The sequence below is a fragment of the Chaetodon auriga genome, chromosome 10, assembly GCF_051107435.1.
Source record: "Chaetodon auriga isolate fChaAug3 chromosome 10, fChaAug3.hap1, whole genome shotgun sequence".
In the NCBI taxonomy this organism is placed as follows: domain Eukaryota; kingdom Metazoa; phylum Chordata; class Actinopteri; order Chaetodontiformes; family Chaetodontidae; genus Chaetodon; species Chaetodon auriga.
The window spans coordinates 22,789,058-22,813,140 of record NC_135083.1 but is presented as its reverse complement, the minus strand read 5'-3'; the positions used below and the strand labels follow the sequence as shown (position 1 = coordinate 22,813,140).

Here is a 24,083-nt window from a genome sequence, read left to right as displayed (position 1 = left end):
GACATCACTGGCTGATGATTGCTGGCTGAAAGAATAACTTGAAAACAACTAATAATCTTGTGTCTGCTCACCTCCAGTGGTTTAACTTCTTATCTTACTGCAGTGGTGGAAAGTGTATTCAAACTGTGCTCAGTGCACTCTGACACCAGTGCTGGTGTTGTCTGAGGTACTGCAGGTTTCAAACTTAAACCACTGGAGGGCAGTGTAACAAAGCTTTTCATCTAAGGCTTGTCTTTGTCTGTCCAGAGCAGCTACTGTGTACAATATATCTATCTAATTATTATCATTTGCCTGTTCTAGCTCGTATTTAAATCTGCCTTCATCAGTATTTTAACAGACTATGTGTAACGTGAAAGGGCTTGTTGGTGATGAACCCACAGAGAATGATCGCCCACTCTGCAGATGCCCTCAGCTCTAGGGAGAGTTTTAGGATCTTACAGCTCATTCTCTTGGTTTGACAGCCCATAACTTCTCTGTTTGGTCTGTCTCTCAGCTCTCAACAGTGTTGTGTTTGCCAATACGTTCACCTTCCCAACTCTATGAAAAGATCATTTGTCGATGCTGTTTCTAAAATTAAACGACAATTTCTTTGTTGTTTCTATTTTCCTATTGGTGACCCTCACTCCTTAGTAAATGGTGCAGTCCCTCAGGGATCGATTTTTCAAATCAAATCAAGTTTTTTTTATATTATTTTCACTATGTATGCTCCCACCTGGCCACAACTGAGACACAGCTTTTTGTTCTGCTGCTACATGGAGCCGACGAACACCACAAACCTCTGCAGTCATTTTCTTGCTGTGTTTATGTGTTCTTATAGATGTGTGTGTTGTGCCACAAATGTGTTGCAGGTTGCGAACACTCCCTGCACATTTTTAGTGGACACACTATAAATTCCAAACGTGATGAGTAAAAAGCAGGAGCTCTAGTCTTTAAAGTGATGCACTGATGTTTGTGTGACTGACTTACGTGAGTTTGGCTCTATGAGCACGTCACCTGCTGTAAGGAAAGTAGCTGTGCTCATCCTACAGGTTTACCATTATTCAGTTAGCATACACACTGTACATGTTCCCTGTGCAGTGTGTTGTCAGGATGAGGTGAAGGTGCCTCATAAAACAGCTGCTGTGAAATACAACCATGGAGGGATTCAGATGGCTTGAGGCATCAGATTTCCTTAAATTTCCCAGTCGTACTCGTGGTTCCTTCTGTCTTTCTTTTGTGTGCGTAACTCTCTCCTCCTCTCTCTGCAGGTACTATGCAGACATCCGTCAGACCATCTCCGCCAGTGACCAGGAGATGAACTCTGCTCTAGCAGAACTCTCTCGTGTATGTAACCCGCTCTTGTTTTCCAGTTTTGCCAAAATAACTGTTTTAGGCAAAGGTTGAACACATAAACCATTTCAGGACCGGGTGTGAGCCTAACAAGCTACATGTGGAGTTTGTAAAATATGACTGCAAGCAATGCAGTTTGTAACAGCTCTGACGGTTCCTCACTTCTCTGTTTTTACTCTCCCAAAACAGAATTATACTGCTGAGGTCAACTGCCTTGTGGCTTTACATGAGCTGTACAAGTATATCAACAAATACTACGATCAAGTGAGTATGATGAAAGTACAGTAACAGGATAGTTGGGTTGTACAGTATGATGTGAGGTGGTTCAGATGCATCTGGACTACATGTACAAACATAGAATCTCTTCATCGGTTGAAAATACATCCTCATAAATATTCACGCAGGCCAGCCCACCCCAGTTAGCATTGTTAGCTTTTTTTTGTTTTCAGCTGAATTTCTCAGATGCTATCAGCTTTAGCTTGTGAGCTAATTAAGCTAACATTTACTTTATGAGTCGGTTGAGAACGCTGTCTCGGGCTTAAAGTTGTTTCAAAACAAGAACTTTGTAAAAGAGGTCTGCAATATGCACTTTATAGCTAGATACAGATATACTTAAAAACAGACTAATGCTAAATGTCCCAGGCATCAGTTAATGAATAACAGTAAAGAATCATTTGTGAATGTTACAGGAGAAAAGACTCAGACTAAGCGATGCCTATGGTGAACGTAGGGGTAAGCTGGGGTTGCACAAGTGTTCAATTCTAATGATTTTAATCCTTCTTCCATCTTCTGTCAGATCATCACAGCCCTGGAAGAGGACTCCACAGCCCAGAAGATGCAGCTTGGCTACAGACTCCAACAGATCGCTGCTGCTGTAGAAAACAAAGTCACAGACCTATGACCCCGAGGACAAGATAGATTTTTCCTTTAAGCTTAAAGCAGAGGACAACGACGAGAGAAGGTTCCATCTCCTGGGGAAGTTTTTTTTCTTTTTTTAAGACAAAGGAGGACCAGGGAGCATTGGGGCACACACTGTGATTTTTCTGTCGTTTTGGCAGACTGATTTTGAGTGAAGGGAGAAATTATCTGAAGAGGATGACTGACACTGGCCGTGTTTCCTGTCCTGTGTCCAGGAGGTGCAGTAAGACTGAAGGGTCCCTGCACTGGGACTGAAATGACACTGCTCTGAGGGGGGAAAGGGAAAATGTGAAATGAAGCACATCCAAACAAAAGAATTTTCTCTGAATTATGACATCTCTCATAAGGATTCCCCACGTTGATTTCAAACTAAAGGGAAACTTCATAAGAAAAGAGATCTTTTTGTTTTTTCCTGCGTGCCTCGGTGGACTTGAAGATTTGCTTGACAGACTGCACAGAACATTCCTGCAAGTTTACAGCTATACTGATGAGTCTTCTGCTGAGGCATGGGTGCTGCAGGTGAGCTGGATGAAGAAACGGTGAACGAGGAGGAAAAGGGAACAGGAGGACTTTAATGTGGCGTTTTCTACCACATTGTATCAAAGTCTTACATAAAGGAAAAATGGATACGGACACAACGTCAAAGTGTTGTAGAGGCCTGAGCGTCTGCACGTCATGTTTGAAGGACTTTTTCATTCTGCTTTTAGCTTCCTTAAATCATTCAACCAAGTCTTACTCTATGAAGTTGAATTAGTTGTTAGACAGTTTGTTGTTCTGTGTAAACAATTTCCCAGCAGAGGCTCTGTCCTTTTACTGCAGTTTAGAGATGCTGCCTCACGTAGTTTGAACTTCAAACCGGGGTTTTGTAAAAGTGTTGATTTGATTTTATTGATCTTCTCTCTTCTCATGATGACCTACAGCTGTTGTGAATGTTTTCTTAGGTGATGTTTTGCAAATGTTGAACAATTATTTTTCTCTCCATTACCCAAGACAGTTGGCAGGGGTACTTATAGCTCACTCAGTTACTGATCCGTCCTGAAGAAAACCACCAAAGTAAAATCTTCTACATCTTTAACTACATATTGACAAAAGCCATAATAGCACCACTGTAATCTGTATTAACTCAGTGGAAAAAAGACCACATGTGAAAGACCAAGCCTGACTTATTAGGAAGTAAATGCACAAATATGTGAATAATGCACAAAGAAGTGAGGAAAAATCTAGAAAATCAATTGTACATTATTTATTTTATGTTTTACTGCCACCTCACGATTTATGTCCCTTCACTGGCGGATGCTTTTTTCTATGTGCGATTTGACTGCATTAGTGGAGTCAAACAGCCCTCTTCGCTCGGTTGGATGGATTGTAAATCCTGAGATTTCATGTGGCATTAAATTACTACATATTTCTAGTTATTTCTCACACACTGTATGCACATTTTATTTTAGGATTTATTTAAAAGGCTTTTGTCCAGTTGATGGTTGTATTCACTTTTATTTGATTTAAGTCAGGTTTGATCTTCCATACTTCTGAGATGTTTGGGCTTTTTTCAGTCCCAATTTTCTCTTTCTGGATTTCTGTGTATTTTCATGCAGCCAGTACTCAACTGAACTCCTTTGTCTCTTGACTAGATTTGCTCTTGAGCTGCACCTGTAAATTCAGCCTCTGTGACTGTGACTGAGACCTTTCAGTCCTGTGGCCTGAGCACACTGCTGCCTCCACTGGATGGTTCTTAGAGCAGTTATCAGTTTTTCACATTAACATTTCATGCTGATAGAACAGCTGTGCCCCGATTTGAAGCTTTAATTTGCATTTTTGTGTTTCGGTTACAGCAGAGCAAAGCTGCAATGGTTTTTCAAACTTTTCTCTCCAGACTTAAATCAGACGCTGTGATTAATGAACGAAGGTGCCTGTGTTCCCTGCTGCTCTATGAGGCCACAAGTGAAAGTCTTTGACTAGTTTTTTCCAATTTAATTTATTTTTATTTATTTTAATGCATATGTTGTTGGATACTTATTTTCTGGCATATGAAATAATAGTTATTACAGCCCTCCCAATCAGATGGTGTCTGCCGTCATGTTTTTTTTTTTTTTTTTTTTAAGAAAAGTAAGAGCTTTGTCATTTTTGTACCGTTAAGGTGTTTATTTTTATCTGTTGATAATTACTCTCAAGATAGTTACTGCAGGTCAAAATCAAATTCACAAGCAGCTGTCTTGAAATTCTGGTACAATTTCAATATCTCCTTTTCTATTTTGCATCCGTTTTAGAGGCAGTAGGGAAATCTGATTTTTAATGTTGCAAGCAATTATTCTGTACATTCAAGAAACCTTAGCACCATTCTTTGTCATGCACATTCGTGCTGCTCGTGGCTTACTCGTGTATGCAAAGCTCCATTCTGGTGTTCTACCATCTTCCTGTAGATACATACTGCTGTGAAGTAATTCTGACTTTAGTGTCCTCTAACCAATTGATAGGATGAACCTAACAACTTAATGTGATGCAATAAAGTGGTCCCGCTGTTAATGAACGTCTGAACTTATTTTGCTGTTGTGTTTTCCGAAAGTTACGTCTGTGGCAAGTGCTGATGATAGTTCGTCCTTTTGCTTCATTTGTGTTTCTATCGCACATTACATGTCAGACACTGCTGATCAGAGTTACACTCAATAATCCAAAGGGGCATTTTCAACATGACACAGACCAAAGCGGGGTTCTGCTTTTCATTTCTATTTTGATCAATCTTGGGCTCATAAAGCATCTCATTCATGTATTTTGGTATTATTGTGAAACTATATTAGTCATATGCTCAGTACTATCTCACACCCCAACGTCAGGACGTGATGCATCTCAACTCTACACTTACATGTTTTTAAATGACACCTGCTGGTCCAAGGAGCCTTTTTTGGCTTTAATAAAGATTTAGTAAAGTCTGTATGTCTCTGAAGTCGGTTAAAAGTAGATCGCAGGTGGCAGAGGTACGCACACGCTTCAGACACGGTTTATTGTGGAGTGTCCATGGTCGTGATGAATAATCCATGGATTATTTAGAGCAGGAGAGCATTTGATCTGAACGCTTAAGAAGATATTACATAACTTTTTCTTTCTTCTTTCAGGTTGCATCTTCAGTGTCCGCACTTGTCACTGTGGTATTAGTTCTTCTCCTATGATTTCTCTGATGTGCCTCGTTTAGCAGCTGCAGAATTTGTTTCCTGCTTCAGTTTAGTTTTTCTCTCCACTTAAGCCATTTATGTATCAGAATGAGGTTCTTAAAGTCTCTTGTTAGTTGCTGTATTTTAGATGTCAAAATGTTTACCATGCAAAAGGCCTATCAGAATGATGTATGTCTACAGTGCATTTTTAGAAAGATACTTAGTCATAAGTAACAAGTGATAACTCACTCCAGGCTGACCCTGTGTCTGTTGACTCCCTGTGTTGTTGTGCACTAGCTTCCTATCCTCGCTCCATATGTGGACATGTGCTCTCTCACACGCCTATAAATCTGAGAGTATGAACACCTGTCACACACAGCTGATGATGCTCAATCATGCCTGGACCTCATGCTGGACCCGAACCGCTCAAGCTTCCATGTCACCTTTTTGTTCGGACATGACAGAAGTATCCTCAGTGTCAGAAGGCTATGAGTGTGTTTGTTTTTTCTTGTGTCTGCAGGGTGATGAAATGCTGAAAGTGTTTTCCATGTGTGTGTTCAAGCCCTAAACCTGAGGACAAGCAGGATCAGTGTGTCTTAAATTAGCAGCATCACAGCCAATGAATGCTGGTCACGTTTCACTCTGTAGTGGAGGTAAGAGTGGGGGTCACATAGGCCAAACTGAAGGTCAGGGAGAGTGTGTGCGCGCATGTGTTAGCGTTACGTTTTATCTATGTAGCATGAGTACAATAAAAATGTATATCCGCTCCTGGTTAGGGAGACGCTGTTGTGGGACGTTACTCCTCCAATACTGACAGCATGATTTATTTGTGGTTTGAAAAACTTAGAAATACAGTAACAAGAAGATCAATCATCAACCAGCTGCCTTCACACCATAGAAAGTTTCAGTGTTTATGATAAAGGTCTGCTTATTTCGTGAAAGACCCATTTAGTATCAAGCTTTAGAGGTTCAGACAAAAACATGCTGTAATTCCGACCTATTTTATCACCTGATATTTATCCCCTACTAACCCACTGTTCTAGATCCGTGCAGGTGCTGTTATGGTGTCTCTCGGCACACACACACACACACACATGCTTCCTGCTCCTGAGGGAAGTGTCTCATTACAGCTCTCTGAAAAAGGAAAACAGTCACAGGCAGCACAATCAGCTTTAGACTGGACCAACATTAGAAGGTAATAGCAGGACACAGGAGGACTGAACCACCTGCACACTCTAATGCAACACAATAGAACATCAACTGCTACTCTGATGAAGGAATTTCGGTATCAGAGAGGTTAGCTGACTAGCCACCACTCACTGTAGCTCTACAAATGAGCATGTAGTACTGTAGATGAACTCCCTGGCAAAATGCTGAACATGAAGAGCTTCACAGAGATAAAGCTCTGATGCAAGGCCGTGCTGCTGTAAGTGCTCGTGTCACTGTGTCCGATCAGCTTGTGCACACACAAGCTTTCCATCGTCTCTGCATAATTCACAAACATAAATGTTCCTGCTTCATTTCTCACTGGTGCCAAAAAGGCACATCAGTTCACACATGGGCGGCCTCACTGGCCTTCCCTGTGGCAAGGGACTGATTTTCCACTCTGTTTTTAAAGGATTGGTCTGACATTTTGGGAAATAAAGCCCTCTCAGTTAGCTGAGAAAATCAATATCATTCTCATGTCTTTATGCTAAATATAAAGCTATAGCAAGCAGGTGATTAGCTTAACATAAGCCTGAATGGAGGGGAAAATAACCAGCTTGTCTCTGTCAAACATAACATAAATCCTTTTTTTATGAATTTCTTTTAAAAATATTAATTCTTTTACTTTTAAACATGGAGTCACATGATTTTTCATTGGAGTCATTGGAGTGCCTGATTCTAATTTTACATAACTGTAAAATCCTAACTTTTCAATTTAATATATTTTAAATCCAATTTTAAATTTCAAATAAAGCGACTTGACCTGAAAGTGAAAAAAAAAGTACATTTGTGGGTGTTGGGTAAAAATAACATGTTCTAACCGTGTTGGTCTCCTCAGTTTGAAGGTGTGTTTTCACATACAGTCACATTCCCACATCAAGAACCTCTTCAGCCATAGTGTGCTCTATAGACCTGTGGTGTCATCTGACTATGAACAGTTATTCACGTGAGGTCCTAAATATCTGAAAGGTGAAGGCGCTGCGTTGTGTTCTCACAATTACGTCCCATCACACCTCACACATAACACACATTTCATGTCACCTCTCATTTCTCCCCCTTCAACACCACCAGTCCTCGCTGTCTCTGTGCTCTCTACTTTATTACCCAGCAGCCCTTTAGCTCTGTGGTACCAGCCAGGAAATCTTGTGCCATGTCAGCGAAGGAGTGTTAACAGCACAGTGTTGGCAACAGAAAGCAGAGAATCAGGCTCTGGGATGTGGAAAGTTTTTGCCCACACACACACACACACACACACACACACACACACACACACACACACACAGAGGAGGGATGAAGGTTGAAACATCAAGTGTATGTATATTTAGAAAGATTACACCACATGTTCTCTCACAGAAGGCCACTTGTTCATGGTTTGTATGTACTTTTTTGGTTTATGAATTCCAAACTCATTTGAGTTTTATGGACCGTGTTCAGCAGCAAAGTGCTTCAACTTAAAGTGAACACACACATTCACACCTGGGGTCTGTAGCTTCGAGTGCCAATGTCTAACATTAACATCTAATTAACAGGCCCATTTTTGAAACATGTGACCTCAGCTGACCTTCGTTCTCATGACTGTATTGTGATACTCCATGTCGTGCTGGAGGACGGGGATCCCATTCTCAAGCCAGGTTTAGCAATCTGTGATCCCCGTGGCTCAAAGGTCAAACGCATCCTGAGATGGAGGAGGGGTGTTCATGCCCCAAGATCAGCAGCTGTCACTCCCTCGATGTGTTTGGCCTCACACGACACTCCTCTTATCTTTTAGCCCCTCTGCTCTCTCTCTGTTGTGGCTTTCCTGCAGTGGCAGACAAAGAGAAATCGAGGAATAGAGATTCAGAGAGATAAAGAGTTCAGCTATGCTCTTTACCAGGAGTGAGTGGAGGCTATAAAAGGCACAGTGAAGCAGGTAAAGGCCTGGCAGGCAGTGAGGCTGCTGGGGATTTCCATGTTTAGACTCTGCTGACTGCTGCTGCTGGCGTTCCCAGTCTCCTGAGAGAATCCTGGACCTCCCCCCAATACCACCACTCAGCTGCTCAACTGTTTTCAAGTGGTGCAGCAGTAAAGGTGCTGCAGCTTCACTTGCATTTACAACTCTATCCGTCTCTGTCCTTACCTTGTGCCAAAGATTTGACCCCTGCAGGCTTCAGATATCCACCACTTTTTAAGTCAAGATACCTGCTCTTCATTGCTGCGCTGGCTGCTGTGTCTGCAGGCTGCACATGCTGAACCACACTATGCAGAGGAGTCCCCGCTCAGCACATATAGCTGCTCAGCAGCATCATATGTAAGTATGGCACAGGGCTTCCTTTATCTGTGATACCATGGAAAAATCTCCTCATCTCCTCAAACAACTGGGTAATTTAACTGCAGACAGCTTGTGTTTTAAAGCTGAAACGCACAACATGCAGCAGACACTTTGTGTTTTTCATGGATGGATTTGCTTTAATGTTTTTATGTGACCTTAAATTCCTGTTTGATTCTATCAGAAAAGCAGATTGGCTCATATACTTTTCTTTGTGGCCTTAGCAGTGCTGTCTGGTGCAGTTAAGTTTAGCAGAGCAATGCACAAAAAAAGCAGGCCAGCAATATTACAGACGTCGTGGAGGTGACTTAAATGGTAGGGTTAAAGTTTCAGGCAAGGTATCAAAGTGGCAGTCCTGCACGTCTTACTATGTTCAGTAAGTCTAAGAACAAGAGACCGTATCTCACAGCAAACTCTACTGTATGTCCTTCCAGCAGTATTTTCAGACATGAGTTATCAGGTTGCGTGAACATGCTGCAAAATGATTTACAGTTAAGTCAGAAATAGTGCAACTTCCGATGCTGCTTGTGCACTCTTAGCCAGGCAGCGGGACAAGTTTCCATGGCAGGATGAGCCTATGGGAAACTCTAAAAGTAGTTCACCTGTCCCGGCCGCCCCCAGCAACTCGACACTGGTGCACACATGCACATGCAAAAGGATGCACAGGCGGTGATACAGGAGAATTCAGAATCCTGTTTTCATGTGACATATCTGTGTGTGTGTTTGCAGGAGTGAAGCTACATCTCCTAATAACTTCAAGGTCCTAGGGTGCCACGAGCAGCTGGGCCCAAAGGACAACCAGCACTCTGAGGACCCCAATGAATACTGTTATGGTACGGCAGAGTCTTTTAACTCACTTCATCATCTGCAGATCTGTATGTTTATCCTAAGCCTCTCCATGATCTCTGAGTAGCTCATACAAGTTAGTGTAAACATGATTCTTTCATCAACAATGCAGACTCTGTGGTACCAGCAGGCTCAGGCAGGAATCAGTCATGTATATATGACCACAAGTTGCTGTGAAATTCTGCCATATGCTATTCATTTTCTTTTTTCTTGATCGAGTTATAGCTGCAACATACTGCTTCAAATGAGGCAGGCCTGTCCACACATTATTTTTTCATTATACTGATTGAAATTATTTGGCCAAGACAGAAAAAGCTAACAGCAGTAGAGTCTGAGGTGAGGAAAAATCACACTGAAAAAATAATTGTCACTTAAATAGTGCACATATTTGATTGAAATATGTGCAGTTCTTCAATTACTTTACTCCCTTGAAATTGTTATCCCAAATAAATCAAAGAAGGAACTAAGGCCTGACTGATACTTGAGTGATAAAGACAGATGACGGTACTCAGGCACAGCAGTGTTTTGAGCTAAATGCTAACATCACTGTGAACATGCTCACAGTGATAATGCTATCATAGTGATGTTTAGCAGGTATAAATTTGATGATGTTTGCTGTTGTATGTTCATATCTTAGCACATTAGCATGCTTATCTTTTTTAGTATTAAACACAAAGTACAAGTGATGTCGATGGGACAGTACTGGGCACATATGTTGACCTGATGATGGTGCTAGACAAAAGGTGAAGGCATCACCAAAGTTAGGACAATTCATCCTGGGTGGGACATGAATGTGAGGACCAAATGTCATGGCAATCCATCAAATACTTGTCGAGACATTTCAGTAAAAAAAACAAAAAAAAAAAATCAACCCCATGGTTCCACTAAAGTAAAGGTCGGGGGATCAACAAAGTCAGCATTGATCCTCTGGAGAACATCAATGTCAGCACAAAATTTCACTGCAATCATTCCATAGTTGTGGAAATATTTTAGTCTGGACCAGTGGTGGACTGACCAAGCGACCACCAACACTGGTGATTGAAGAACTGACGGAGATATGCACTGAGTGGAACATTTTACAGTCTAATTAACTTGTCAATGCTTTTTGGTGACAAACTTGCAGGGGTTTCTAAACTCAAACAAATCTTTGTCATTGGCAACATACACACAGATAACAATACATCTGCAATAGACTAATATGGGCAGACATATCAGCCTGCTCTAGAAGGAATTACAGCTCTGTGTTTATGAATACATTTGTACATAGAGGTTGCAATATAACTCTGAGGGGTCATGAGATGACCTTTCTTTAATAATTCATTTTCTTGTGAAATATTATGTAGTTTCACTGTTTTAGGCCTCTGAAATATTCAAATCAAACAATTTGAGAAGGGAGGAATCACCCTCAATCACGCTCTTCATTTTTGATCACCCACAGACTGTATTGTGAACTTTCTGATGACTTTTAGTATAAATCATTTAATTAGGTCCCATTCTTCCGTGTGAGCTGCCCTTATTAGGGAACACTTTGACTTTAACAGACTTTCAGATTTTCTGCTTTGTGACCTCTGAGTGCTTCTCACGACCCTCATGGCGGCACACAACCTTTGCTCCACTCTTATTATGCATCACTCTAACCTGCAGTACTCTGACCTTGGTCCCTGTTCCTCTTTCCTTCCCTGCTGGCTGTGCAGGTCTCTGCGTGTACCTCTTAAAGCAGATAAGCTACTGAATGTGTGATACCACAGATACCTGACACAGTAATAAATCATACACCAGCTTCTATCATGTTCAATTTTAATAGAAATAGAGATTCAATTTCAAGATTTCTGATGATGTCCAAGAACTGTGTCATGATATGGCTGAAAGAAAACTGATACAAGCTTATGCACTATTATTTCTCAGTGTCCCACTGGCAGATTTGAATGTATTACTCACTACAGACATGTTATAGCTTTGAGGAAGTTGGAATGCCAGACACAGCTTTAGTGTCACATTGTAGCCCTCTCTCTCTAAGCTCTAAACACCAGATAAAAAATGTGTACTGTATGATGATAACACTTCACCCATGAACTGCATGCTCGTGGATCAAACCCATGAGAGCAACCTTTCCATATGAGAATTAAAAATATCACATAAACAGTTAAGTAATAGATTATTTTGTCTATCGTTTCTGCTCAGGTGGGTACCACCCTGTCCAGATAGGTGACACCCTCAACAGAAGATATCAGGTGGTTTCTAAGCTCGGCTGGGGCTATTTCTCCACTGTGTGGCTGTGTCTGGACCTCAGGTAGCTATAAAAAATGGATTACACAAAAATGATCAGAGTGGGATGGAATTTTTCATTTGTTTAACATAAATTGAGATTTTGAGCTTCCTTTCTCATCATAGTCATTATATAAGTATCATAAAATGAAAATAAAATGAAATGATAAATAAAATATTAAGGTACCAAAGTACAATGATTTGTGTCGAGCAGATCTGATCTGGTGTCTGTGTTAGCAGGCTGGGTCTTCGTGTTGCTGTGAAGGTGCTGAAGAGCGGAGCTGGCTTCACCCAGGCAGGACAGGATGAACTCACGCTCCTACGATGTGTTAGTGATCTATTGTTTGTGTTTCTGTTCTCAACCATGTCTTATTCTTTCTGATTAAAACTGCTCTCACGTTGCTCTACTTCCACCTTTCTCTATCTTTCTCTACTCACAGCTCTCGTCACCCCTCACTTGCTATTGACTACATACTATTTACTAAAGTACTTTCCCTGTCCTTTTTCATCATCTGCCTTCTTCCCCTTGTCACTCTAACTTTTCTCCATCCTGTTCTCTCTCTAACCAGGCTAGTGGTCCGACAAGCCGTCATCCGTCTAGTCAGAGGATTGTTCAGCTGCTCGATGAGTTCAAGCTGGCCGGGGTCAATGGGGTCCGTATCCTTTTTACACGCTGTCATTTCTTGGGCATGCATTCTAAACCTGACACCAATGGCTGAAGAGTTATCATGTGTGGAGGTGTGTGTGTCTGAAATGCATTAATCACACCAGTCAGCATCCAGTCCAGTATGTAGAATCTATCAAGTATATAAAGTATAATAAAATGAACATATCTCTGCAAACTGTGATCGACTGTTTTCAGGGACGTAGCAATAGATAGCATCATGCTGGCTCACTAAAGATAGTACTGCATTGCGTCATACAATGAATACTGCAAACTGTAAAACTGACCTTGATGCCTAGTGGTTAGACATGTGCCTGGTGCTGGAGCTGTTGGGGCCCGACCTGAGAAGCTGGCAGCTTTGTTTTGGGAATCCAGGACTGACGCAGTCTTGGGTCAAACAAATACTTACTCAGGTAAAGAGCTGCAGTGTTTTAAGACATTAGGATATGCAAAGATGTATCTTTGTGTCACTCAAATAAGTTGAATGAATATCTTAAAGTACCACTGGCTATGCCCAGCTTACTAACAATTATCTCTTGTGAAGTAATGTAGCATTATCTTAGGATCAAATCCTAATCCAAATTAATGAATAGCTCAACATTTTGGGAGATACACTTACTCACTTTCTTTCCGAGAGTTAGATAGAAGATTGATACTACTTTCATGTCTGCACTCAAAATATGAAGCAAGCAGGCAGTTTGCTTAGCATAGCTTAGCATAAAAACTGGAAGCAAGGGGAAACAGGTAGCATTTCTGCCGGTTGCATGAAAGGAAACATCAGCATAACTCTTTTGTGTTTTCTCTAGGTTTTGCAGGGGCTGGACTACCTTCACACTCAGTGTAAAATCATCCACACAGACATCAAGCCTGAGAACATCCTGCTGTGTCTGGAGGAAGAGTCCCACAAAGTACCAGCAGGGGGCAGCTGTTCCTCTGCTGTTCTGACTGGGAAAGAGGCCAATTCCACAGGCACAGTTTTTTTTTGTTTTTTAATACATACAGGGTTCATCATGTGTGAGTGTATAAAGCAGACGTACTTGGAGCCAACTTGTGTGCCAATGTCAGGTTTTTAGTACACAAAGTCTCTGCTCTGTACACACCTAAGGCCATATATCAACCAAATGCACCCTATATAAAATATCAGTTATCAGCACAAAACTTTCCAATATTTTGAATTCCTTAACCATATTTCTTGGAGGGAGTAAATGTTTTAATACGTGATTTATTGTTGTTCTTCTCAGGGAAGCAGCAGGTGAACCCACACAGTTTAAAGGGAATTACAGTGAAGATTGCTGACCTGGGCAGCTCCTGCTGGGTGGTCAGTATTTGCTCTATACTTTATATACAGCCATTTTTTTCTTTTTCTTTTTTGTTTCTAGACCTACAAGAAGGGCACATCTTGGAATTTGGAATTTGGTCTTAATGCTGCTTTCTTTTTCAGCCACAACAGGCAGCTGTTTTAATTGAAAAAGCTCTAAAAAGCTACTGTACACAACCTGCTCAGCACACACAGTTAGACACTAGCTGTACACTGGAGCATTTAGCAGCTGAAGAGCCAGATGTTTCCTTAAGGAGTTCAGGAGAGGGAAAAATGAGCTGACAGAAAGTGAATATTGGACTGGATGTGTAAATAAGCAACTGTTTGCTAACAAGTTCTCCGTATTAACTTAAAAAGTGATGATACATGTCACAGTTTTCGTTCACAACTTGTCCCCCCGTGAGTGCAGATATAGCAGATAAATCAGATATTGCAGTCAAAAATAGTCAAAACCTCAATAATCTGGCTCAGCAGGGCTCTGTGTGTGTGGTCTGATCAGATTTGACAGACAGTGCTGATAAGATTAGCAAACAACCCCTCAAACTGTCATCCCATTTTGATTTATATGTAGTTCAACTCTGATTGGTGCACAGTAATATGTGACATCACTTTCTTACTTCAAACTGGTGAGATGAGCTCAGACAAAAACACAAATACAGAAATCCTACGTTAAAATGTTGTTTTAACATAGGACCTCATCCCTCAAAGTAAGAAGCTGAGGGGGAGAAAATAGGCATTCAGTGCCTTAAAATCAAGCAAAATCAAGACACTAAAAGATTCAAATAAGGATTTTCTGTCTGCTATGTCTGTCTCTCTTTCTTTTGGACAAGTACAAACATTTCTGTGAGGAGATCCAGACCCGTCAGTATCGCTCACTAGAGGTTTTACTGGGATCTGAGTACGGCCCGCCTGCTGACATCTGGAGTGTTGCCTGCATGGTGAGGAAAATACCATACAGCATGATGTTTACGCTATTTGAAATGTTCAAACCAGGACTCTGTTTTATGGCTGCACCATTCTATCAAATGGACGTAAGAGTCTGAGGGATTTCCACAAGAATTTCAAATAGTTTGTCTTCATAACCCCACAATTATTATTATTATTAAGAATTTGGCAACCTACATCAGCAGGAATGATCATGTTGTGAGTATGAATGTGTAAAGATGTGTGTGTGACAGTAGTGTATTCTTTATTCTTGTGACAGTGGTGTAAGCACAAAGTTCAACATGGTCATTAGGGTTCATCCTGTTGGAATCATGAACATTACAATTTACAATTACATGAAAATGATGTGCCAATCCATCTACATTGTCGTGGATGTAGAGGTATTTCACAGGAGAAGTCAAAACTAGAGTTAAGTCAGTGGATCAGTCATGGGGATTCATCCTCAGGGCACCATGAATGTCTGTCCCCAGTGTCACAGCAATCCATCTGACTGTTGTCTACGTTTCTCTTGCATTCTTTTAGGCCTTTGAGTTGGTCACTGGAGACTCCCTGTTCGAACCCAAAGTGAGCGAGTCCATTTCTCTGGAGGAAGGTACGATCAGTTCCGGGTGCTGCCACTGACAAAGGCTTGAGAAGAACTAGCTGCATTTTCATAGCTGATACAGTGTTTGCTAATGTGTATAATAAATTTGTGTGCCTCACGCTTGGATGTGTGTGCTTGTTCTCTCCCTCCACCTCAGACCACATTGCCCAGATCATGGAGCTGCTCGGTAAAATTCCACCAGCTGTTGCCTTGTCGGGTAAATACTCTGCAGAGTACTTCAGCCGCAGAGGTAAGCCTGCAACTTTTAACTGATGAAGTCCATTTGGACATCATGTGCGAGTATGATTTTACTTTTATTGATTTCTTTGATGTAAATCATTTCAGAACTGCCACTCGTGAGCACCCCTGTGTAATGCTGCATGTTTTCCATTCAGGTGACCTGCGCCGTGTTGGTCCACTGAGGCTTTGGAGCCTCTATGACGTTCTGGTGGAGAAATACCACTTCCTGTTGGAGGAAGCCTCTGGATTCTCAGACTTCCTTCTTCGAATGTTGGATTATCATCCGGAGAGGAGGGCCACAGCTGCACAGTGCCTCCGCCACCCTTGGCTGACCTCATGATAGCCCCCTAAAGACCCTGCAGGGCTCATCCCCATGTGACTGCCCGTACAGCCAGATGTTATCAACGGCTCAACCTGGCCAATGTACCGGCCACAAACTCTGTGAGATATGAAAAAATGCATCTTTGATTTTTTTATACTAGAGGAATCCAAAGAGCAATATAGAAAACAGTTTGTGTTTCACTCACATTGATTTGTGGACTTCTGTGGAATGTGGTGATTTCCTCATGGAGAAGAGGATGTCCCTTTCCATTGGAGCCCCTCTATGCACTTTATGCTGAAAAGATGATTTTACATGGATCTTTTCTAGCGTAGCCACAGTTAGTCTTTGACTGCCAGACATTTTGAATCCTATAAGCAGCAGCTCTTTTGAGGAGAAGAGGACTCAGTATGGTTGCTACACTGACAGGCCTGACGCTGCTTGGCAGTGTGAAGTTGCCAATTTGATGCAAACTTTGAGTGCCGCTAATATTCAGTTAGACTGAATGTTAGTCATTATATCATAGAATCATAAAAAAAAATGTGATCATGATATTTCACATTGTTTGTACTTTAAAGATGCTTTTCTTTTGTTTCCTTTTTGTACAGTGTAATGAACAGCTTTAAACAATAAAGGCAGATTAATTGCAGCACAAATGTACAGTCAGTCACATCAAGTAAATTTGATTTACGAAATTGCCCAACACTGCTTTAACATCTGTACTATATAGAACACCCACTAGACCCTTGATGTGGATAAGAAAAACTCCCTGTAATCAGAGCTTTAAACTGTTATGATTAGGGGTACTTTCTATTCCATAGAAAGTAGTCCAAACTTGTTTTGTCATAGAGCCTCCTGCTGTTGTAGAAGGAAAACACCTAATCAAAATGATCAGGATTCACTGGGTCGACATGTTTCTCTCAGCTTGTTTTATAGTAAAGGATGGATGGATGGAACTGAATTTCTCATCTCTTTTGTGCTCCTTTAACTGTCACATTTCAGAGACCCTGTATTTAGCATTTCTCATGCTTTTGCCATGTTTTATTCTGGTATTTAACATCTGTATTTAAATGCATTCTTTAGATCACAGAGTGAAGATTATATAGATATCACAGGGAATATTTTTGCAATTTATTTCAAACATTTCAGGATGCACAAATCTATATTTTTAGGAAAACAATGGATCAAGGGACTATATGTGATGTAAAAGGGGTCCGATATAGTAACAAACTCCCAGAGAATTATCACCCGACTCTGGAGTCTCCATCATCTCAACAGGACTTTTCTTCATATTGCCTCTTTTAGGTCACTGCTGTACTTTTCTAGGCTGCAAACCATGCTCTCATCAACCCTGTTTCCAGATGGAGCATGCAGTGGTTTTCAGTGAACCCACTGTGCACTATGTGCGCAGCAGGAAATCACAGGCCAACAACGTTAGCAAGTAGCAGATGAACATAGTGGAGCGTTCTAATACAGCTATGTTTTAATTGTGATTGGACTCCATCAACCAGAAACATGAATATTAATGTTGCTCTGTGTCTGCTGGACATTTCAGTAGGCTGCAGTTTTCTGTTCAGAATGTACTTTATAAGGTGATTATATGTTAATGTTGTGTTTCCAGCAGGTCGATCGGCCACCAAGTGATGTGAAGCGTTATGTGGCTCAGACTTAAAGTAAAAAATCATAAAATAAAATAAAATAAACAAAAACAAAATATACTGCAACCTAGAAGTATGTATATTAACAATTTTGCTATTCGATTTAACTGAAATCACTATTATACTTGGGGGGGGATTTTGTCTTAGTTCATTCCACGGCCAAATTTTTTTTTTTTATCAGATGCTACTTTTATTGTGATTCCGCTTCTTATAAATGCTTCATATTCATATTTTAGTCATACAGTATTATACTTCTCAGCGCCTTTGTTTTTCCTATCAGCCAATTATAACAGGCAATGTAAACAATCATACATGAGAATTGAGTGTAACACGAGCTCCTTTAATTGTAACATTACCTCCACTTTCATGCATTTGACCTTTCTCCTCATTTCCAGTAAGACCTTAAGCATCAAATTATGATGTGACTTGTCCTAATTAAATATAATAACAATAATATTATCAAGATTATGATATCTGGAACCAATCTTTGACAACTCTATACACACAGTATGTACAATGTAGATCACCATATTTAAAACAGTCCAGCATGTCATCCTATCCAGCTGTAGGCTCGGCACTCCACCTGTGGGTTTTCTTTATAAACGACTGTATAGCTGCACCCTGTCCTGATCCGCTGACACTTCTTGGGCCAGGAGGTGGGCATCATTGGCCTGGAAGGATGGAAAGGAGACATGATGGAAGAGAAGAATGATTATGAGAACCAGCCACTATGACAGAATTCCCATTAGCCAAATGTTTTATATAATTGAAATCAATGAATATGACCTGAAGTAAATAATTTACTTACGTGAAGCAGTAGAAACCAAAATCATGACAGAAGCACTCGTCACAGCCTCTCCGGAAAGACTCTCCTGGTTTGTAGTACTTGTCTTTATATGAACAGATGCCTGTGGAAGAAATGAGAACCAAAATAATATAACAATCTCAAAGTGTCCACACCGTAACTTTTCTTTTCCTTTCCAGTTCCAGGTACGACCCTGCAAAGTGAAAATAAACATCTTTTTCAGGAGGTTACATCAAAACTTTGCTGACTTTAGAAATATCTACCCTTATGGCAGAATATATAAAGCCCTGCTGCAAGAGGTCAGACTAAATGTAGCGTCCACAGTGCATTCCTGCAGGCTGCAGGAGTTATCCTCACGGGGTATGTAAGTCACCTTGGGAACGGGATCAATAGGAACACACTGATGTGCTGTGAAGAGCCCCTTGGGACTGAGTGCAATGTCACAGTATAGAGGACATTGTCTGCGGTCAGCCAGGAGGGCTTGGTTCAATGGTTAGAGGTACCACAAGTCACAACGCAAGTGTTGACTGTCCCCAAGCAGAAAGTAGTAACCCCGGGTCTGAGCTGTGGCAAATACACATATGATTTTGACTAACAATTCTACAGGGAAACAGAAGCAGTTCTTACCTGTTATATGGTATATGGAGGCTTCTGCGTATCCGTTGCTGAACAGAAGAATGGTGGATAGGCAGAAAGCAAACACCAGTGATAGAGAGCATCCATGAATATTTGTAATTGCGTGTAACATGGTGAAAAAGTAAACTGAAGAAGGAATTAGAACTCTTTCAACTTGTTTTCTACTGATTCTGCTTCTCAATTCAAAAAATTTGGTGGTCTCACTCGTTTAAACTTAATGTGAGCATCCAGAAAGATCCAGTAAGGTCCTTGTGATGGCCTCGAAGACACTGGTTAATATTTATACTCTCGCATCTCTACCGGGCAGAGAGAGAAAAAAAACCTCTTTCCACATATTTAGTTCCCTGGTTTCTTGCCAGTCTCCAACTTTTGTTTCAGAGTGAGGTGTGTTTGGAGTTTAGCTGTGTACCCATGCGTCCCTAAATATTACCTTTGGCCTTCACTTGCTGTGTAAGGCTGCGTGGGTGGAGGGATGGCCTGTGTTCTAACAGGATGGTTGATTGGTTCATTGGTGGCCTCTAACCAGCTGGAGTTTTTCAGGTTTCTGTATCTTTTGTCTGCCTGTTTCTACCATCATTTTATCTAACATACACACTCCCTCTGCTCTCTTTGCCTCACCCCCCACCACCACCTCCTGACACACACAAACACAGATGCTGACTATTAAAGCTGAACCTATTTTTATGACTGCTGACATCATCCAAAAACAACTCTTTGTGCTGACATTGTCCCTTGTGTGAAGGAAATTGGTTAAAGTCAAATGATCACAAAGCTGAATTCTAAAACTTCAAAAATGCATGAAAGCTATTACAAAATTCAAAATCTATTTTAAGGAAATCAGGAGAGTGTCATGGTTTGCACTGGACATTTTGTGCTTTTAACTGTTAACATATGCTGCAGTTCATTTAGCATGAAGTAAAGACCACAACATTGCCAAGAAAGTAGCTCAATATATTTTGTACATGTAGTCTGACATTTGGAAAAATGGCACAAATAGTTGAAGCCAAGCTTAGGAAGTGTGCAGGTATCAGTGTCATAATGTCATAATGTCATATCTATAGATAGATAGATAGATAGATAGATAGATAGATAGAGAGAGAGAGAGAGAGAGAGAAAGAGAGAGAAAGAGAGAGAGACCTATAGAAGAAAACTGCTGTATCCCTCTGATCGTCTGTCTCTCTCTCTCTCTCTCTCTCACACACACACACACACACACACACACACACACAGAGGCAGATTTTAATGGATGTGTGACTGACCGCAGGACAGCTTGTGGTCAGTCCCTTCCTTCCTGACCGCCTCTGGCCAGCAACCAGTTGACACACCATGCCCTGACAGAAGAGAAAACAAACAGGACATCAAGGGACTGGAAGGAACTTGCGGTGGCCGAGGGGCTCCAGCTAGAAACCACCACTGTCTCCACGTCAATCCTTTAGTCACACGGGAACACTTTCAGGGTGTTCAGTGGCTCAGTGGTTAGTGGTGGCACACACAGCAAGAAGCTCCTGTGTTTTTGCACATAACCAGTAATGGTGAACTTTGCATGTTCTTCCTGTGTCTGCATCCAGCTTTTCACCACAATGAAGAAACATTAGGTGAAATGGAGATTCTAAAACTCATGACCTAAATGATAGGTGTGACCCTGTCCTATTGGAAGACATCATAAATTATGTCCGATGCCAACATTCAGAGGTGTACTGTAGTGGAGGGCATGGAGGTCGTTGTGGTTGATGAACATGTAACATGGAGTCCTGTCCCGGACCTGCAATTAAAGTGCACCTTTTCATTAACTTTAACCACAATCTCTCCCTTGCTTTAGGCAAGTCTTTTAATTTGTAACACTAACTTTAATTTAACCATAGTTTATCTGCAGTGGCCACAATTTTTCTCTTACCGTAATGATTCTATATTTGCCATGCAGAAATATTGTAGGGGTAATTAAGAAATTCTGGTATTGGACAAAATTTGATGGGTTTTGCAAAACATCTAAAATCCACTTTCTTGCCCTGCAAGAAGAGGAACTGGGGATTGAACCCCAAACGTTTTGGGTGACCCGCTCTACCTCCTGTGCTACAGCCACCGTACACAGGTCACAGTTTCAAAAGGTGGTTCTGCACAAATACAACTTGGTTAGGGTGGGTTAAGATTAGGGTAGAGCTGGGTTTGTGTTAAGATTACTACTTTGTTAAGGCTATTAGACCTTAATGATCACAGTTACAGTAATAACTCTTTGGCTATGGTTAAGGAACAATTATATTCTATTAACTGGCAATGAGGGAACTCCCTTGTCCAACATTCTGCTGTCCCATCCATCCCCTCTGATGCTGGGCTCTATATAATAACGGCACCCAACATCGTGCTTTGCTTGCAATGGATTAGCATCATAATTACTACAGCTGCTGAGGGACTTAAAAAAGTCACTTAAATGTAGAAATTTGGGGTAATTTTCCGAAACAAATGACGCTGTAGACTTGTTTTTCCTGGGGCAATAAGCTGGGTTCTCATCAAGAGTGGCCACAGTAGGGGTTTTCAACCCACCACAGGGGGCAATAATGAGCCCATTATGTTTCTCATGTTGTTTCTCATGTTTCCAGTCTTTGCTAAGCTAGGCTAACGAGCTGTTTGGGGAAGCTTCATATTTACTGTACAAACATGACAACATCAATCTTGTTATCTAACTGATAGCATTCTGAACAGCAGAAATGAGGACATTTCTCAAAATGTCACTTAAACATCCCGTGCCTGTGGACTGATATGGCAGTCACTACCTCTTGAAGCTCACCCTACTTCTTGCAGCCATCTCTGCATAACTTGGGAAAATAAAATGATCAGGGGAATAAACCATTTTTTTTTTGCTTCCAGATCCCATGACCACTTGCTGTGGCAGATACATGTGCTGTATTTCACTTAATAGACACCCTGTCATTTACATGCTTACTGTGAAAAACCACATCCTGGAGGATGTGCATCTTGTAGCGTATTTGTAGTGAAATCATAAGTTAAATATCTTGATGAATGGCTGACAGTGTGGTAGGTTGAGGTTGAAAGTTTGTACATGAGTGAGACTAACTGTGGAAGGCTGGCTGTAAACAAATGTAAGAGGTTTTGCCTCTGGAGTGTAACAGTGTGGTAGGTCCACCAGGAATCAGCAGAAAAGGACCACACAGACATCCAAAGCACTGGTGATCACACTATTGTGACAAGGTGTGTATCCATAAGTCAAAAGCTTTTCTGTTAGCCTCATTTCACACCTTCTCTAACCTACAGAGACCTGCTACTGTGGATCAGCACCTGCTTCTCTGATTCTCTTTGTTGTAAATTGTCTTGGCACCAGATCCTCTGGGAGAATTAATCAGGAATGCATTGTACAGAAAGTGCTGGGGCAAAAAAAAAACCAAAAAAAAAAAACCCCATCAATATTATTGTCTTAAGCAACATAAACTGTGGTCCAAAAAAAGCTCTATCATTCCACTGAACCCTGATTAACAGTTGTTTAGAGTGAAATATCATGACAACTATTCAGGGGTTTGCCTTAACATTTGATGCACACATTCATGTCCCCCTCTTGGTGAATTGTAGTAACATTGGTGATCATCAAGTCAAAGTTTTGATTTGTTCAGTTTTTTTGGTTTATGGCCAAATACCTGCAAAACTAATGACCTTCCCATCAGCCTAAGCTCTACTTGGATTTAGCGCTAAGGCGCTAATGTTAGCTAAATTTAGGTAGTGAAAATGGTAAACATACTTAGCATTGTTATTGTGAACATGTTAGCATGGTGATGTTAGCATTTAGTACAGAAACACAACAGGCATGAACACAGCTGTAGACTCTTTTTTTTTTTTTTTTTTACATTGTATAGGCTGCTGTTTGGATTATTCTGGTTTGCTATATACCAACAGTGTGTCCATGTGAAACCAAAATACAATGAAATCATGATAAATTAAAGGGTTTATGATATTCGCAAGGCTGTTTATTTTTTAGCCATTCAATATACCATGGTTGGCTGAATTTTCTTTACACCCCTTGCAATGTATGTGTATATTGAAATTGCATAGGGTATCATTTAGACTTGTCTGTTGTGTGTAGTACTCTGGGTGTAACTGGTTTGAGTCCCAGGTAAAGAATTAACTTAAACTTCAGTTTCAAACTTAAATGGCAGTAATACTTTTGAGATTCAAAAGGACAGTCTTCAGTGATCTAAAACTGTGTTTGTGTGAGGACAAAAGGCCAAAATACTAAGAAAAATCTAAGTTTTCAAAAATACCAACCTGGTCTCTCTCCTAGTGTCAGATATTCACGCTTTGTTTTGCCCTCTGTGTCTCAAACAGAGGTACCCTGGTCTGTATGAAACACACAGGACTTCAATGTAAACCCATCCTCGTCAATATTAGATGTCCAGAACCACTGCTCCACCCATCTAGCACATTCTCATCCCAGTGTCGCCACAGTTTACAGTGGAGTTAGTTGATAGCCTAGCGTGTGAACTGAAAGGCATGAAAAGCAATGGTATTTCATGCTCTGGGAATGAGACCAGGCTCAAAATACCCGTGTGTGTGTGTGTGTGGACGAGGCACAAGTCTCATCCTGCTTCACAGTTCCAATTGGATAAAACACATAATTCAATAAATAACACTCATGGGTGACCAGTGTGGTAGTTGCTAAAAGCAGACCACACAGAGGGACGATCCCACCGATGAATTACAGGTAGGCCTACTTATTGTGACAAGCTGCTGATTCTCAAGTCATAGGCGGTCTCAGGCTATGCCACCCTCTTAGCGCGCATCTGTGTGCAATGGCCCTGTGTGATATTTTTGGTTGCGTGACTCATCCTCAGCGCTAGCAGCAGAACTGGATGCTCTGGCTTGTCTGTTAATTACATAAATTATCCTGTTTCAACTT

At 41.0% G+C, this 24,083-nt stretch overlaps 2 protein-coding genes across 3 annotated transcripts in view; both read left to right on the top strand.

Moving 5' to 3' along the window:
* Positions 1 to 4,770, top strand: part of plxnb1a (plexin b1a) — a 61,814-nt gene extending 57,044 nt beyond the window's left edge. For both annotated transcript variants that reach the window (XM_076741617.1, XM_076741616.1), the window contains 3 exons: positions 1,248 to 1,323; positions 1,519 to 1,593; positions 2,126 to 4,770. In XM_076741617.1, the coding sequence (XP_076597732.1) occupies positions 1,248 to 1,323; positions 1,519 to 1,593; positions 2,126 to 2,230 (256 nt within the window). In that variant the 3' untranslated portion in view covers positions 2,231 to 4,770. The remainder of the gene's footprint in view (positions 1 to 1,247; positions 1,324 to 1,518; positions 1,594 to 2,125) is intronic.
* A 4,066-nt stretch (positions 4,771 to 8,836) lies between these two features.
* On the top strand, positions 8,837 to 16,105 carry LOC143327657 (SRSF protein kinase 3). Its single transcript, XM_076742118.1, has 12 exons — positions 8,837 to 8,886; positions 9,634 to 9,737; positions 11,932 to 12,040; positions 12,256 to 12,343; positions 12,585 to 12,672; positions 12,986 to 13,092; positions 13,486 to 13,648; positions 13,921 to 13,997; positions 14,828 to 14,935; positions 15,465 to 15,534; positions 15,683 to 15,775; positions 15,921 to 16,105. The coding sequence occupies exons 1-12, from the start codon at positions 8,837 to 8,839 to the stop codon at positions 16,103 to 16,105; spliced, it is 1,242 nt and encodes a 413-aa protein (XP_076598233.1).
* The last annotated feature ends 7,978 nt before the right edge of the window (positions 16,106 to 24,083 follow it).

What these genes read in the sequence shown, in the direction of transcription:
- LOC143327657 (XM_076742118.1), top strand. Translation starts at nt 8,837, where the DNA reads ATGCAGAGGAGTCCCCGCTCAGCACATATAGCTGCTCAGCAGCATCAT. An exon ending in AACTCACGCTCCTACGATGT is followed by an intron (nt 12,344 to 12,584) that starts GTTAGTGATCTA and finishes CTCTCTAACCAG; the next exon opens with GCTAGTGGTCCGACAAGCCG. An exon ending in GAAAGAGGCCAATTCCACAG is followed by an intron (nt 13,649 to 13,920) that starts GCACAGTTTTTT and finishes TGTTCTTCTCAG; the next exon opens with GGAAGCAGCAGGTGAACCCA.